Source organism: Plasmopara halstedii (genome assembly GCF_900000015.1).
Source record: "Plasmopara halstedii genome assembly, contig: Scaffold_526, whole genome shotgun sequence".
NCBI classification, from domain to species: domain Eukaryota; phylum Oomycota; class Peronosporomycetes; order Peronosporales; family Peronosporaceae; genus Plasmopara; species Plasmopara halstedii.
The window spans coordinates 1,090,602-1,106,600 of NW_020187446.1; the positions used below are offsets into that span (position 1 = coordinate 1,090,602).

The 15,999-nt window shown below is 44.9% G+C and overlaps 5 protein-coding genes across 5 annotated transcripts in view; 3 read left to right on the forward strand and 2 right to left on the reverse strand.

Moving 5' to 3' along the window:
* Window positions 1-531: 531 nt before the first annotated feature.
* PHALS_15485 (uncharacterized protein) lies at window positions 532-1,089 on the reverse strand. The gene has a single exon (XM_024726829.2). It carries the CDS (start codon window positions 1,012-1,014, stop codon window positions 814-816), a length of 201 nt encoding a protein of 66 aa, XP_024577466.1. The 5' UTR covers window positions 1,015-1,089; the 3' UTR covers window positions 532-813.
* A 908-nt stretch (window positions 1,090-1,997) lies between these two features.
* On the forward strand, window positions 1,998-6,914 carry PHALS_11264 (hypothetical protein; the record flags this gene model as incomplete). Its single annotated transcript, XM_024726830.1, has 19 exons — window positions 1,998-2,025; window positions 2,449-2,508; window positions 2,607-3,158; window positions 3,285-3,305; window positions 3,376-3,453; window positions 3,514-3,713; window positions 3,783-3,818; window positions 3,900-4,025; window positions 4,101-4,297; window positions 4,364-4,465; window positions 4,630-4,729; window positions 4,807-5,141; window positions 5,209-5,288; window positions 5,363-5,908; window positions 5,977-6,121; window positions 6,192-6,318; window positions 6,382-6,617; window positions 6,684-6,819; window positions 6,882-6,914. The coding sequence occupies 19 exons, from the start codon at window positions 1,998-2,000 to the stop codon at window positions 6,912-6,914; spliced, it is 3,138 nt and encodes a 1,045-aa protein (XP_024577467.1).
* A 48-nt stretch (window positions 6,915-6,962) lies between these two features.
* PHALS_11265 (Transcriptional regulator BRCA1) lies at window positions 6,963-9,688 on the reverse strand (the record flags this gene model as incomplete). Its single annotated transcript, XM_024726831.1, has 4 exons — window positions 6,963-7,328; window positions 7,401-7,537; window positions 7,600-8,148; window positions 8,224-9,688. The coding sequence occupies 4 exons, from the start codon at window positions 9,686-9,688 to the stop codon at window positions 6,963-6,965; spliced, it is 2,517 nt and encodes an 838-aa protein (XP_024577468.1).
* Window positions 9,689-9,762: 74 nt separating this feature from the next.
* Window positions 9,763-10,824, forward strand: PHALS_11266 (chromodomain protein; the record flags this gene model as incomplete). The annotated part of the gene is made up of 1 exon (XM_024726832.1): window positions 9,763-10,824. The coding sequence occupies one exon, from the start codon at window positions 9,763-9,765 to the stop codon at window positions 10,822-10,824; it is 1,062 nt and encodes a 353-aa protein (XP_024577469.1).
* Window positions 10,825-10,992: 168 nt separating this feature from the next.
* Window positions 10,993-15,999, forward strand: part of PHALS_11267 (Vacuolar assembly/sorting protein VPS8) — a gene marked incomplete at both ends in the record, with an annotated part of 5,058 nt that continues 51 nt past the window's right edge. Inside the window, 2 exons of the mRNA XM_024726833.1 lie at window positions 10,993-15,625; window positions 15,692-15,999. The exon at window positions 15,692-15,999 is cut by the window's right edge and continues 51 nt beyond it. Coding sequence (XP_024577470.1) covers window positions 10,993-15,625; window positions 15,692-15,999 — 4,941 coding nt within the window. The remainder of the gene's footprint in view (window positions 15,626-15,691) is intronic.

Here is a 15,999-nt window from a genome sequence, read left to right on the forward strand (position 1 = left end):
ATGCTTTCACAGAAGACTTCGCCACATACACACTCGACTCTTCCACGCTCTAGAAGATATTAAGCAATCTTTAAGACAAACTTAGTTAAGATAACTAGTATAATGACACGTATCTTAACCAGACATTATGAAGAGCATTCGACTTACGCCCAGCGAATCATCGGCTATGAAGAGCAGGAAAGGAACGTCGCAAGGATCGCAACATAATTGCATTTTGCTGCAAATCAATTGGCTGGGTCCAATTGTAATTGACACAACAGGTAATCGTAAGTGTCTTATCGTTGGCGCTTTGCAAGGCAGGCCAAGAAGATATTACCACAGCAATATTGAGTGGGTGACGGCATTGATTTCTCGAATTGGCTTCAAGAATCCGAACTGATATGGCTGTTTAATCGTTCAGGGTGCTTTTGAATTTCGGTAATACGTCTAGTCACAAAAGTACCCGGTTCATTGGAATGCCAAGATTTAATAACCCTTTCTTAATCTATCGCCGTCCGTGCAATCTTTGGACTATAATATATATGATCAATTATATCCTTAGTCTTTGCTTGTAGGTGGCTCGAACCTGAATCGATGTCACCAATGTGTCTGTGAATGAGAATCATGTTGGCAACAAGATTCTTATACCCTGCTCAATGCTTCGTATCATCAAGAACCAAATCATTCTTGTTCGAAAGCCCATTACGCTAGCAAATGTTTTGGGTTTATGTGCTTCTTAGACAAGTTGTGTATCGACCTCATATTGAAAAAGATTAGCTCCATACAGTACCCAATCGCTCCTACAAAATGTGTTGCTTTCATTACCAACGTCTGTCAGTTCGTGAAATTTGTCTGTGTCAATATTAAGGCACTTTTTAGCATTTTCGCGATCATAAATCCAAATAACATGTCTACAATGTCGGCAACAAGCTCGTTATCAAGAACATTCGCGTAATCATCTACTTGTCGTACCTTGGCTAGTGAATTCTGTATTCTCAATCCTAAACTAAACCCAACAGCTACACATGCACTCATTCTTACAATATGCTAAGAAACAAGAAAAAAACGTTTGATTGTCTTCGAATACACCGAAGACTGATTGCGAGATCGAGTCTAAGGCGTTGCAGTCAGAATTCTACAAGAATACAACAGTGTCCAGACGCAGCACAAGTCGTTAGAATCTGCACGTAAAGCAATTCGTCAAAATTCCTTTTATTAATTATCGCTTTGTCGATTTGACGTGAGATTTAGCAAGTTAAAAATGAGAAGTGCAGTCAGGATCGATTGCAACTATAAAGGTCCTGTGTCACGCCATCTCAAACGACGATTTGCCGTGCACAATCTCAAATAACTCCGATCGACACTATTCTGCGCAAACAGTGAATACCATCCATCAGCTTGTACTGTCAATGTACCGTCACGTGGCATTATGGCTGCAAATTAATTGCTGATATGCTTTAATCTGAGCAGACCTTTCGATGTTGCGGTTCCAGTTTCAACGTAAAATCCAAAGGTGTAATGATGGTAGAACATTATTTGACGTCCGACTTTATATAACATCTTACAAATTATTACGGTAAAGTGCAAAGCGTTAAAAGCCGCGTGGGAAGTAAGTTGTTGAGAATCGACGCTTAAAGTAATCGATATCTTTGGTCCACACTGCAATTTTGCCGCAGTGGAACAGCTCTATAGATCCGCACAAAGACTATCACATTTTCAGGTTTGACATCGTATAGTGTCTATAGGCGTGAACCTTTCTTGATACTGCAAAGGGTGAGAATTGTACTTGCGCACGCCGAACCATACAAACACCTTCAGATAGTTCTGGAGACCCTTAACAAAGAAGCCAGACTGCAAAAAAAACTGGTCCTGTCTGGTCCTGATACATCTAAGCAAATCGTACCTACCAAATTGGAGAAATTCAAGTATGCACACTCATTGACAATGTATTTTTAACTGGGTATGCGCGAAACGTTTGCCTAAAAATAAAAACGCTAGTGATTTTTTTAGCGCTAGCAATGTTGGTATCATTACAAACTCAGGCATGTAATTCAGAATCTTGTCATACGGAACGTTCTGTACATCAGTGATATCTTCAAGATGACGAAAAATTGACAACGTAATGATGTCTTACCATCGATTTTTTGCTTCGGTAAAATAATAATTCAAGTTTCTTCAAGATTTGTTTTCTCGGTTGAGAGCCAAGTTTAAATTTAATGATTCGTGCAAACAAAAATTCTGCAGTATTTCGGAGGAAAGTCACAGCTTGCATTTGTCATTTATGTGCCTTGCGCCGCGGCGGCGGATCTTCTGAGTTTGTTCTCGTCACCGCGTGGCTGGCAGCAAATTTGAATCTGTTGCCGTCACTGCCCAGCCCAGACCATCACCTTTTAGAGGCAACATCCGGAACTAGATCTCAAACTTAAAGATTCTTATAATATATTTTGAGTGCCAACGTTATATAAACAGCACCAAGTTTGCATTGCAGCCGCAACTACAACTCGGTTGTTTACGAGCTGCTAACTACAGGTCGATGAGGGCCTGATAGCAAGAAAACAATTTGGCGATTTGTCATGTGATAAATCATAAAGTCTGAGTCGTTTTGTGCCGTTTTTTTGTCTATATAGTTACAAAAAACTTTGCCGAGCTGAAGACTAGCGGCAACAACCGCGCGTCAAACAGCACACTTTCACTAACACCGACTGACCAACACAGAACAATGGCTTTGCGCAAACGCCGCTCAGGTTCCGACGGCATCGGCCCCAGGACCCCCCAGGCCGCGTTGCCAGCACCGAAAACGGGCGGGCTCACTAAGTTCATGACGCGCGTCATTGTGGGTTTTGCCATGATCGTTGGCTTTATCGCTATTCTATACGGCGGTCATATGTACGTCTGGGGGCTTGTAGTCGTGCTTCAGACGCTACTTTTTCGTGAGCTGGTAAATGTGCGCTATCGGGCCGCAGCTGAGAAGAACATTCCATGGTTCCGCTCTGTGCAGTGGATGTGGTTCGTTGTAGCACTTTTTTACAATTACGGCGACTCGTTCGGTGCCTTTATAGAGAGCAGCAAAATTCGCTTTGTGCCCGACGTCATCGTGCACTATCTGCGTTATCACACGTGGGTCTCATTCACCATGTACGCTTTGCTGTTCGTCATGTCCGTCCTGAGTCTTAAAAAAGGTGCGTCAAGGTGTTTACAATTGTCGTGGTGTAGTGCTGCTTCATCTGTGTCTAAACTCTACGTCCTGGCGAATGATCAAGAGTCTAATGTGCTGTTGTGGTATACTTTTTATGATGAGATCCCAGGTTATTACAAGTATCAAATGGGTGCGGTCTAATTTCTGCTAAAGTATCATGATTAGCTTGAAAGATTAATAAATAGTTTTTACTACGTTAGGCCAGTACACGTGGACAATCGTAACCCTGGGCTTAATCGTCTTTCAGATGAAGTATGTGCTTACCAACATTTTTAACGGTATGATGCGTAGATTTTTCAGTGCGCGACTACAAAAATTAATGCCAATGACGTTTGCAGGTCTGTTTTGGTTCCTCTTCCCCGTTTCGCTGGTGATTTGCAACGATTGCTTTGCATTTTTTTCTGGAAAGCTTTTTGGACGAAAATTTATCAAGACTCCATTTCTTCGCTTGTCTCCCAATAAGACATGGGAAGGGTTTATTGGTGCGTTCGTTTGTACTATGGTCTACGCTTTCTTCTCTAGCGCCTTTATCTCGCAGGCAAGTAGCAGTTGTTGCAAGCGACAGCCTTTTCTTGTATCTCATAAATGTTTCTGCTGCTGCTTCTAGTATTCATGGTTGACCTGTCCAGTCGAAAGCTTTGAGGTGCAAATTTCTACATCGACAATTCTCATCTCATCTGGCTAACACTGTATTCACGATGCCTTTGCTCATTCTCCGTTGCAGTTCAAGCTGGTTGCCGACCCCTTGTCGTGTACGCCGCGAGATGTGTTTCTTTCGCACTATTATGATCTACCTACTTTCATAGAGCGTATCATTGGTCAAAGCCAGGTTCGACTTCTTCCGATTCAGGTGCTCAAACATGCATTGTTGAAATCGAACATTCGTGCTTATATGTGCTGGCTGATATCTGATTTGTCATCATAGCTCCACTCGTTTTGGTTTGCAATTTTTGCTTCAGTTGTGTCACCCTTTGGAGGCTTCTACGCGTCGGCTATAAAGCGCACGTACCACCTTAAGGACTTTGACTCTGTCATTCCGGGACATGGTGGTGTCATGGATCGATTGGACTGCCAACTGATCACAAATTGTTTCACGACAGTTTACTTTAACACCTTCATTCGGTATGCTTAGGCGGATGGATATTCACTGACACCTACTTCTTGTTAATGAATTTATTTTTTATCTAGTTCGCAGTCGCCGTCTGTGGCGCTAATTCTCAATCTCGTGATACAATTGACAGACGACCAGAAACAGGATGTGCTGAGGGCTATTCAGGAGATGCTCCAAGGGTAAGAGCATCATTGACATAAATGCGCTGCCTGCCTTCTTTGCTTAGAAAACAGCATCACTTTTGAGTCAATACTAAACGATAACTTTTTCCAAATCAATTGTGTGCCAATTCTTTATTTTTTATCTTTATAATGGCGAATGAACAAATAGACGAGCGATTCAGTCTGCGCGTCCAAAATCTACCTGCCGCATTGTCGACGAATGCAATCACATCGCTTCTATCCCACTATGGAGCCATTTGTGTCCGTGTGCTGCAAAACAGAGTGTGATGAATTTGAATGAACTTCGACATGCTAAAATTTGTCCAAGGTTAGAATCTGACCGTGTATGTATTGGGTAGAATGCAGCCTCGAGCGGTAAGGAATCAGGAACTAAACCATCACAACATTCTCAAAAGGCTGTTGCGGTATTTTCGACGAGAGCAATTCAGCAGAATGCGCAACAGCGCCTCAATTCGTTAGAATTAGCTGGTCACCGCCTGCTAGTAGAAACATTTGGCGACGGTGCTGCGAAGCAGTCAAAAGAAAAAGAAAAGGATAAAGAGACCGGTGGGGTTAAGAATAATGACATTATAAGCAGACAACCTCCACTACCGATAGGTTTGCCACCGCCACTACCACGACCAGCTTTGCTAAAACTTTCCTATACTCCAGCGCCGTTGGCTCCGCATCTTGGGTAAGTTGATGCCAGTACCCGTTGCAGTGTTGAGGATACGGTAATGGTAACATCGTAATGTGGACAGATTTAACTATGCGCCGTCCCCATTGCTTGCATACAAGTATCCAAAGGCTACTGAGAGTATTGTTTGCAATATTGCTAACGGTCCGACTACAAGAACACTTCATGATATATGCTGAATGTCTCACTGATTACTCTTTATTTCTATATCTTTCTAGCTCTGATTGCGTTGCCCCGATTCTATACTCAAGTTCTTCATCTTATGAACAAGATGCATCTTCCGCCGCCATTCAAGAAAGATGCGATTCCAGGTCGATTTACACTTAAAAATGTCGTAAGCTACGAAAACGAAACTAAGCAATGGAGGAGCTCAAAACGTCGTAAGACCGACTCCAGTCACAACACTCAAATGGTCGAAGAAGACGAGGAGGATCGAGAGGAGGTCATTGACAGTGCAATAGGGCGTACCACTAGAGGTCCCGAAGCGCAACCACAACCAGAGCCTCATCAGCTAAGTGAGCATTTGCATAATCGAGCGACATTGAATAAAACTGATCGGGAGCCGTCACATCGAAGTAATATTTCCTTCGGAGAGCTGCTTGGAAAGCCCCTGACACGTCCGCATAAATTGCTTTCGAGAAGTAAAAGTACCTTCCACGCGGCATTTCGAGTTCGGACTGAAGACCACCAAGAAGCACATCGATCGAATCGTCTAGGTGTTATCTCAACTAACGAAGTTAATCGGCAGCGAATAACACCTGAAGGTGATTCGTGTTCAGCTTGGCAAATTTTCTGGCTACATTTGCTCATATTTACCGTAATGTGCGAACAGAAATATCAAAAGAGCCGCTAATGGAGTCCTACGTTCGTGGTTTGCCATCGAGTAAAATTATTGTGAAGAATGTCGCACGTGAAGTGGATGAGAAAGATTTGCGCTGGATATTCGGTTACGTTTTACCGATGCATATGGAGCTGGAGTACGTGGTGCTAACATTATCGATACTGGAACCATGCCCACTGATCAGATATGATGTATTCGCTGATTAGTTTGATCAAGATCAAACTTCTTTCTGCAAGATGTGAGGCCATAATTGAATTTCCTGATCAGCAAGTGGCAACAGCAGCAGTCAATGTGCTGCATGGTGTTCAGCTAGAAGGGAAGACGCTGATTGTGGTATGTGAACGACACCACCTCTCCTTCTCTCATTACTGCGATCTATTCATGCCATTATTCTAGGCCTTTCACAACTCTGCGGAAAAGTTCTTGACTGTGAAAATTAAACATTGGACTTTGGAAGAGTTAGCAAGAAAACGCTTGTCTGATGCACATCTCATTTTGGAAAGGGCCATGAAGAATTACCAACGTGGGGAGCCATCCTGTTCACTATATGTGAAGAATCTCGCCAAAACAGTTGTACTGGCTGACCTTATCGCTGTCTTTGGCGCTGTTCTGCCACATGAATTTGGACTAGAGTACATGTTTTAACTCGGGCGATGTGCAGAGTCGTCGTTAACTTTAATCTTGCTGTTATGACATAGAACCTTAGCAATCCATCACTTCACTGAAGGTCGATTAAAATGTCAAGCATTCGTGACATATCCTACGGTTGATGTTGCTTCAAGCGCCATGCTTCATGTTCATGGTGTCGTACTAAAAGATAAACCGATGATTGTGGTAAGATCACAAATTTGAGTAAACTTTTGTCCATATAATTCACAAAACGCAATGTTCGCTAGTGCTTTCGTAAATTTCAAAAGACCCAACGCTGAACTTTACTTTGCTGTCCACGTACACCGTTTCAAGTCTTGGCTCGTATTTCAATCTCTCTCATGTTGAGGAAAATCGCGCAACTTGGCTTCACTGATGCTATTGATTACCCACAGGTAATTCACAATGACCAACAAGGAGACTGAACTCAATTGCGGCTGCGTTTTTAGCACTTTAGTCTGCTGACGTAGCGCAATTGGATTAATTTTATCGGACACAATAATAAGCTTTCGGGAGCGATTCTCGAGCTTTTGCATTTTTTGAGGAATGTCATCGATTGAAACAATAAGCCTTCCACCACCCATGTTTATCAACGTATGTAATTCTGATTTCGGTGGCATAGGGGAAAGGAATTCACCAGTCAAATGAAAGCAGTAGTTTGCGAACAACATCGTGCCAATGTTTGTGCGGTCCATCTAAATACAAAGCATAGGCGAAATGCACATTAGGCATCCAAAAGTAACATTGTAAGTCTCTATTTACAATACACTTGGTAAAGACAGCTGAAGAAGCTTTTCTCGAGCCATACGTGAGCGCTTGACGGCATTAGGAATTTGTCTGCCTTTCCAATGACCGTCAGCTTCATAATTTTCTTCGCTAATGTAGCCACAATGGGCGGCACAGGCTACAAAAGCAAAATCAGACCAATTGAGTGTTGTGCGGAGCAACCATTAATAATCAGGTTACCTTGAAGCCATTCGTCGCTCACAATCCAGCGACCTCCAATCAATGCCTTGAGGTATTTTAATGACCTGATTTTCACCCAGCGTCCACACATTTCGTCTTGAAATAATTTACGCTTACCATTGAGTTGTCTTTGCGGCGAAATGCCAGAGTCAGAATTGTCGACCAAAGGATCCTCTTCGATATCATTCCCACTGACGCATTTCACTATTAAATGCGTAACATCGTTGGACCAGTGATTGACGATTTTGGCTCCAAGTAGTTCAGCCCATTTGATAATCTGCTGCATTCGATCCCCCCTGAATCCAGAACAGAGAAACACCATTCCAAATTGCTTACTGTCAGCTATTAAGTTTGTCTTGGTTTTCGTCTTGACACCCTCCTCACCGACGAAATGAGACAATCCTTTCTCTTTTGCAGTTAGTAAATTTGAGGAAGTCATGGGATTGAGAGACTGCCGACGATGGCGTATCTTTACTGCGCGACTTGGTGTCGAGTCTGAGACTAATTCATCTGCAGGTCTCCGAATGAAAGAACCAGGCACGCGATTATCTGTGCCAGACCCAATCACAAATTTCACTGCGTAAAAACCATCTCCATGGACCTTAGTTATACGCCCTGCCCCACCTCTTCGATTAATGCCTATCCATTGTCGTTCGATCACATCCACCAGATCTCCAAGTTGAAAAGCCGCGACTCGCGTGAGAGACTGCCCTTGGCTGGAATAAAGCAGTGATGAATGCTTTGCTGACTCTGCCGCACCATTGCACGATGCTTGTCTTCTATCAAGCGCTGATTTTGCTTTTGCCAAAGTCGTCAGCGCATTCGTGCTATCTGCACATCTTATACCTTCAGTCTTAGCAACTCCCCGACTATTCAATATCGCCAAGGTATGCGACTTTACTTCCGCTGCATTTACTCTCATTTCGTTTTTGTAATTACTCACACCAATTGCATCTGAATTTGAACGTCTTCGTCGTAAAATTAATCCTTTCGTGCCTTTTTCATCGGTGTTTAAATCTGTAGCTGACCGTCGCCGTCGTTTTGATGTCTCGTGCTGCATGAATTCGACTATTTCTGATTGAGTTTCAGCCACGATGTGATCGGTTTCGTCTTTCTCCAAATTGAACTTCCGCCGCCGTGATGAAATCATTTTTTGGTCGTTTTGCTCTGCTGCTTGGGTTATTTGTATTTCATCGGTATTGACTATGTCTAATGTTTGTGCTTTCGTAATAGATCGCTGTTGTCGTAGAATATACGTTCGAAGATCTAGACTTTGTCGATTTCTATCCAGTGGCATGTCTGTGGCGACAGTATGCAAATCAGTTTTACGGGTATCCGAGCACTGCCTCCATGATACCAAATTATCCTTATTTATTGTATCATTCGTCGCACTTACGTTGTGATTGCTTGACGTTGAGACCTCACAAAGTGCAGGCAATTTTTTTTGCGTTGCTTCCACATTTCCATCAAATTTCCGCGACAGCATTCTCCATTTGGCTGAATTCGCAATTGCCGTTGAAAGGGATTCTTGCTTGATTTTCAGACCATTTATCAGATGCACGGTTATTCCACCAACCCTTTTCTCCATCAGCGTCGATTGAATTGGTGGACTATTTTGTGAACTGCGTTTAGTACAAAGTCGTAGCTTTGCCTTCGTTTTCGGTGTTGTAGCCTTCGCAACATCTCCTGTTATTGCAATTTTGGTCGCTGGAGCAGCGATTACATGCTGCGTTGACTCATTTTTTACCTGCTTTTCATCTTGATGATGCGTTTGATTGACCACATGTTTTCCTTTTGAAGATGAAGCAGCGCACAGCATTTCAGTGGCTCGAAGAAGCTCCTGGACAGTTGTATCGTAGCGTAAACGTCGCTTGTTAGCCGGCGCTTTGCAGATGGGGCACAATGCTTTGAGCTCCAGCGCACGATGGATGCATTCTTCACAGAAACAATGATTACAGGGCAATGAAACAGAATTGTCGTATGGGCACAGGCAAATAGAGCACTGCAATTGTGCCGAGAAGTTCTCCACGGCACGCTTCAGCCTCTCAAGCGTCCATGCGCTATTCTCGCCAGCGAAATGTTGATCCATTTAATTTTTAAAGTTGCACGAAGGTTGCATTTACCGTTTTATAATTGGTTAGAAATTACAAAATACGTTCTGCTATGTCGCTGGACGAATCGTCGGTCCTGATGGATCGCGCACTTGTGACCATATGCCAGGATTTACCGGAGTCACTCGGGCTGTACAATACGGCAAAAGACCAATTTTCGTTGGCGGCAATTCGTTCAGTACCACTGCTCGAACACGTGGGTTCAGACTCGCGCAAGTTTGTACTGATCCGTGACTGGATGCGCGCGTACGAGTCGGCTGAGGATCAGCCGCTAACGCCAGAGATTAGCATGGATTCTCTTAAGGAGACTGTGCGACGTGAGCGGAAGGAGATTGAACGTAAGCTGCGGGATGAGAAACACGCGTTGCTGACAAGCGCCGACAGTGAAACAAAAAAGAAGAAGCGACAACGTAAGAAAAAGAAAGCGACCGAAGAAAAAAGTTATGTCAAGAATAGTGGAAAAGCTTGCGGGAAGAAAAAGGAAAGACTTAAAGATAGCCATAGTCAGACGAAGAGCGTTACCTCGAAATGCCGAGTGCAAATGGATAGCGACGACGACATGCTGTCAATTGACGAGTCTAGTAACTCCAGCGCCGAATCGTCGTTAGAATCCTCATCATCCAGTGAGTCCAGAGGAGGCAATTTGAGGAAGAAGAAGAAGTCGACCGATAATTTGCCGCCGAAAGAGATAGTCCTTTCTTCTGATGAGGATGAAGAAGAGCCTGATGACATGTTTGATACAGCTGACCCGGATGTATACGAGGTGGAGAAGATTATTCGAAAAAAAGCCAGCGACTGTTATGGCGAACCAGACTTATATGAAGTCAAGTGGGAAGGATACGACGAAACGACGTGGGAGCCTGCGAGCAACATCTCTAAAGATCTCATTGATGAGTTTGAGGGCCAACCTGTTCGAGAAGATGTTTACGTGGTAGAAGAAATTCTTGATCGTCGTAGTAAGCACGATCCATCTACAAGATTGAAGACTCATCAGTATAAAGTCAAATGGGTTGGCTACGATGAGGTCACGTGGGAGCCTGCCGAAAACCTACCGCACAATTTACGGCGAAAATTTGATCAAAAGTATAAAAGCCGGAAGCGCCGACGGAAATAGGGCGGTATTTATAATGATGACACATGTCATACATACGAGTAACATTTAACTACCGGTATTGTAATTTGTTATCCTCCCCCTATTCAAGAGCAATTATTTTCTGTTGAAGACTAAATCAGCTGAATCATTGAGTGCTACCTAAATTCCTTACCTCCCTAAGCAAGATTCATGAGTGGAGTGGAGAGTCTTTTGCTTGAAAGCGACGAGGAGGACTTGGGGGAGCTGGATCTGTCAGCCATCACGCTGGAGGAGATTTTGCGCGAGGAGGAGCTGGCCAGTAAAAGCTTAGAAGACACCGATGGCTCCACTCAGGACGAAGACGATTTATTTTTTACGCCCGCCACTTTTAAGCTCAATATTGAGCCAGGTCCAGGTATGGATGTGATACCAGCGCCTAGTATTTCGCCTTCAGTTATGCCAAAGAACGAGTCACAGCTTCGAACCCCTTTACAGATTGCCGAGGCCAGAGAAAAGCAACTATTAAGTTGTGTAGGAGTAGAGCTCATCTCTCCACTGCAAGTGAAGCGTCGATTACGCGCCAATGCTCGGTCTAAGGCTTTGAAGTCTCGGAGAGAGGGACACATTGCCACGAAAACAAACCAGAGGAAGATGAAAGTAACAGAAGGCACAACGGCAGCTACAACCGAGAAGAAATCTCGAGGAGTGGTTAAAGTGGAGCCCATGGAAGCCATCAGTCGACAATTGAGAAAGAACATTGAGTTTAAAGAGTACGGACCTGGCTCTCCCACTGTCGTGGCCATTCATTCCAAGTTTATTGCAATTGGAACGTCAAAAGGACTAGTGATTATTTTTGATCACTTTCAAAATATACGACAAGTATTAGGTAATATAAACGATGCCGATGGAGACGGACCTGTGACAGCCGTGGACGTGTCACCTGGCAGCGATTATCTGGTATGTGGTTATCAAAGTGGTCGTATTGTGCTGTGGGATATGATCAAGGGGACATCACTGAAGGCCGTGTCAGATGTCCATGAGAATCCTGTCGTGAGTCTCCGCTTTTTAAAAGATCAAAAACCAGTTTTGGTCTCAGTGGACACAAATGGACTCGTCAACAAGCTTAATTTTTCAAAAATGATGGGAATGGTTTACGTAGTAGATGTGGATCCACTTTACGATGGCTCAGCGGGTAAAATCAAGTCAATATCTGTCTTACCTCAGTCTGCCGGAAATGCCAAGATTTCTTACTTGACCGATCAGTACTGTTTGGCTGCACTGAGTACAGAGACAGTGACGTTTATAATCGCGATTGAGCCGGAGGTTCGGGTAATTTACCGCTGGGCCCGACCTGAGGACATTGCGCCCGATGATCCAGTCCTCCCATCTTTGGCTTTTGCGTGGATTTCATTTCCAGGAAGCTCTCGAGCTTTGGCTCCTGTGCTGGCACGTGGCTGGGGAAACCGAGTACAGTTCCTGGAAGTCGTGTTTCCTGGCGGCAAAAATCATTCGCACGGGCGTCATGGTTTTCCTACATTTGATGAACACGATCAAATTGAGTCTTCAAGTGCTGTGATGGCTATTCAGTGGCTGGGCGATCAAGTGGTTGTGTATCTGAATTCGCACGATGAAATTTGTGTATACGACGTCATGTCTCGGCAGGAACTTGAGATTGTAGACGTTTCATCGCTCGAGCTAGTGTTCGCATCCTATCGCGGCAATAATGCCCGTAGTTTTTCTAATAGCTTTCGTGGATGTTACAACATCTTGTATCTGCTGGGACTCAAAGAGCTACAAACGGCTCGTGTACTGCCATGGACACAGCGTATTGATTTGTTGGTGGATGACGGCGAATGGCTTGAGGCTCTTGCACTTGCTTTGGACCACTATGAGGGACTGAAGGTTGCTGCAGCTGATCGTGCAGCAAGAGACCGATTTCCTCCTGTCTTCTTTCGTGACAAGCAGAATGATCAGTGTCTTGTGGACATCTTACACATGTGCCAGACCAATCAGCGTACTGGTGAAAAAGAGGATGTCTTCCGACATGAAGAAAGTGCTGATGAAGTACGTTGGGTGTGTGGCGAGGTGCCATATCCAGCGGACATTGCGAAGAAGTTGGAGGAAACGCTTCAGAAGGCGCGTAGTGGCGAAGTGACGAAAAATTTTGTGCCAATAAGCGTGGCTGAGCGTGTAGCCGATCTGCTTATGGAGTATGTGCGTCTAGCGATTGCCAATGCTCCCGGCTCTATAGCTGCAGCTGGTGGTGAATTGAGCCTCAACAAGATTGGGATGAAGCTCGACTTGACAAAAAGTCACTATCAGATGCTGGCCGGCGTTTGCATTGAGTACTGTGCTCTCATAAATCGCACAGACCTTTTGTTTGGTGAGATTTACACCCGGTTTAAAGAAGCAAACAAGCTGAGTGTGCTGGTGGAGCTGCTGGAGCCTTACATTCTTTCTGAAAAGCTGAGAAACTTATCTCCGGTGGCTATGGAGGAGTTTGTGCAGCATTTTAGTGCCCAAGGAAAGCTTGCTCAGGTAGAGCAGTGCTTATTGCATCTAAATGTGGCTGAACTCGACATGGACACGATTCTCAAGCTATGTCACGATCACCAGCTTTATTCAGCTCTTATTTATATTTACAATGAAGGCATTGACGACTTTACAACGCCAATTGATGTTCTGCTGGAGGCCTGTTCAAATGCGACGGCATCAACGAACAGACCAGCATTGGAGTCATCTGCACGTGCTTTTCGAGAACCGTCTGGAAGCCGTGTTAGCAGTTTAGCGTCAGCGTTTGGCGGTACAACTCGGACGACTAGCTCTAAAGTTGCAATTGCTAAGCCTGCTGCATTGTCAGCACGCGAGGAAGCAGAAGAGAAGGTGCTAGGTGGATCCCGACGTCGGCGATTGTTCGGATACAAGTTGCTGCTGTACATTTCCTATGCGTTTAGTGGTCGCACGTTCCCAAAGAACGAGCCAATTCCTCTTGGGAAGCTCGGAAGAGTGCGTTCGCAGATTTGCTATCATTTGTTTGAAAGGACTGTGGCAGGCTTGTCTAGCTCGCGAGCATATCCGCGTCTCGAGACGCTCATCGACCTTGATGCACGTGAGCTTTTTAGTATCATGGGTCGGATGTTTGACATGCCAAGTGTTGAGTTCGAAGGCGAAAAGAAAGACGGATCGGATCGGCCCACAAGCCGGTACGATTCGGCTCGCAACGCGGAGATGACTAAGTGTCCGAGTCGATTATCTATTGTTTTGTCACTTGCTGAAGTCATATTTGACCCTAAAAGCCCATTCAGTTCAGTAGAACATGCTCACTTTTTCATGTTTGAAGCTCGGTTGCTTAGTGGAGGCTCCATTGAGCCACAAGAGTACGCGGATGCACGTGCCTCGGCTATCGGTGATGCTGGGTCGGCAGACGGTGCGTCTATGATGGACTCGCTGATGAACTTTCTAGCTCTTGGTCCAGCATCGCTTCTTTCCAACGGCTCGTCGGCTGTTTCGGCTGAGACTTCACAAGAAGAAGGATTTGATAAGGCCGGCCGTGAGGCGATGCTAGTGCGCCTGCTGACGAAACTGAACAAAGCCACTTACAACCACGATGCTTTGCTAACGAGTGTTATTCGTGAAAAGATGAATCGCGCTGCAGTGCTATTATACAAGGATAAGGGTGACTTTTTTGAGGCAATTGCTTCGTACCTGGCTGATGAAGATCACGAGTACCAGATGAATGCTTTCAGTTATATTCGCTTGGAGACGGACAAAGCAGTGGATGGAGAAGAAATGGAGATACAGGACGGTAATGCTGAATCTACTCGTCGCCGCCGAAAGGTTATTGAGGAGGCCGTGCTGGGCCACGCTCCGGCACTAATGAAGACGGACGGCTACGCGTTTGTCACGCTGATCCTGGGCCAGTTTCCTCAGTTAAATAACAAAATCATCCAAAAATTCTTGTCTATGGGAAAAGGGGGAGCTGAACTTGAGTTCTTGTATCTCAAGCAGATTCTTATGGCCTCCTCAACTACAACTGTTAGCAACGCAAGTGATGAAGCTGATGTTGTAAAAGAGTTATTGGAGCGTTCAAAGCTTCGCATTGCTGACGATCCTGCCGTCCAAGAGCGTTTTGTACGTCTTTTGTGTGAATTCGAACCTACTGGTGTCTTCCCGTATCTTGAATCACACGACAGTTACAAGGTCGACGCTTGTCTACGGTTATGCAAGGAGTTCTCCATCACCGACGCCGAAGCGTATCTGCTTGAGCGAACCGGCGACGTCACTGGAGCCCTAACATTGATTCTGCAAAGTTTGGAACAGAAACTGAAGATTCTTAAACCGGCTTTGCGTGGTTACAACGTCTCTGCTGTAGCTGCGTCGTCGACTGTTGCGTCAGAAATACTTTTAAACGCTTCCAGTGGACCCAGTAGCAACAGTGCGGTGGTATCCAGACACCAGTCGTCCGATCGCATTATTGATAGCGTGCAAGAGGGAAAAGATGCCATGAAAACGCTTGAAGTAGCGTTAACCATGTGTCAGCGTAACTCACTACGTAATCGGGATGAACAAGCTGAAAAGCTTTGGTTTACGCTGCTGGACAAGCTGTTGCGAATCCAAAACTCGGTCAAACGCAGTCTGAGCTCGAAGACCTCGTCGCGTAATGTACCGGTCAGCCGAAATCACAGTGGGAGTGCTATGACTGCGTTTCAAGTAGCACTAAACGAGATGATTCGGTTTATTCTCGAGCGCATGGCATCTTCTGTATCGCTCAAATCGATTCTTTTTAAGATTACCAACGAGCACGGTCGTGGTGCCTTTGGGGACTTTCGGCCGACAATTTTTGGTATGTTAGACACGTATAACTACGAGCAGAACATTTACCAGACTGCAAATGCGCTTATCAGCGTAGATTTGTTTGATCAGATTACGACGCTCAAGCGAGCCAGGTCGCGATGTTACGCTACTCCGTCCAATGTGTGTGGATACTGTCATGTTGCGCTGTCCAAGCCGCCCTTTGGGATGGGTCAATCTGGAGCTCCAGGGACTGAGAAATGGCATTTACATACGTCCATGGTTCTAGTCATGTCGGGTCAAACTTTTCACGAGTCGTGTGGAAAAGCGTGGCAACAAGGTGTGGACATAAAGACGCCGGCCGCTCGCGGAAATCCGGTGGGAAAGCTTACGCGAAACCAAAGCTCAATCAGCAATGTGACTGGT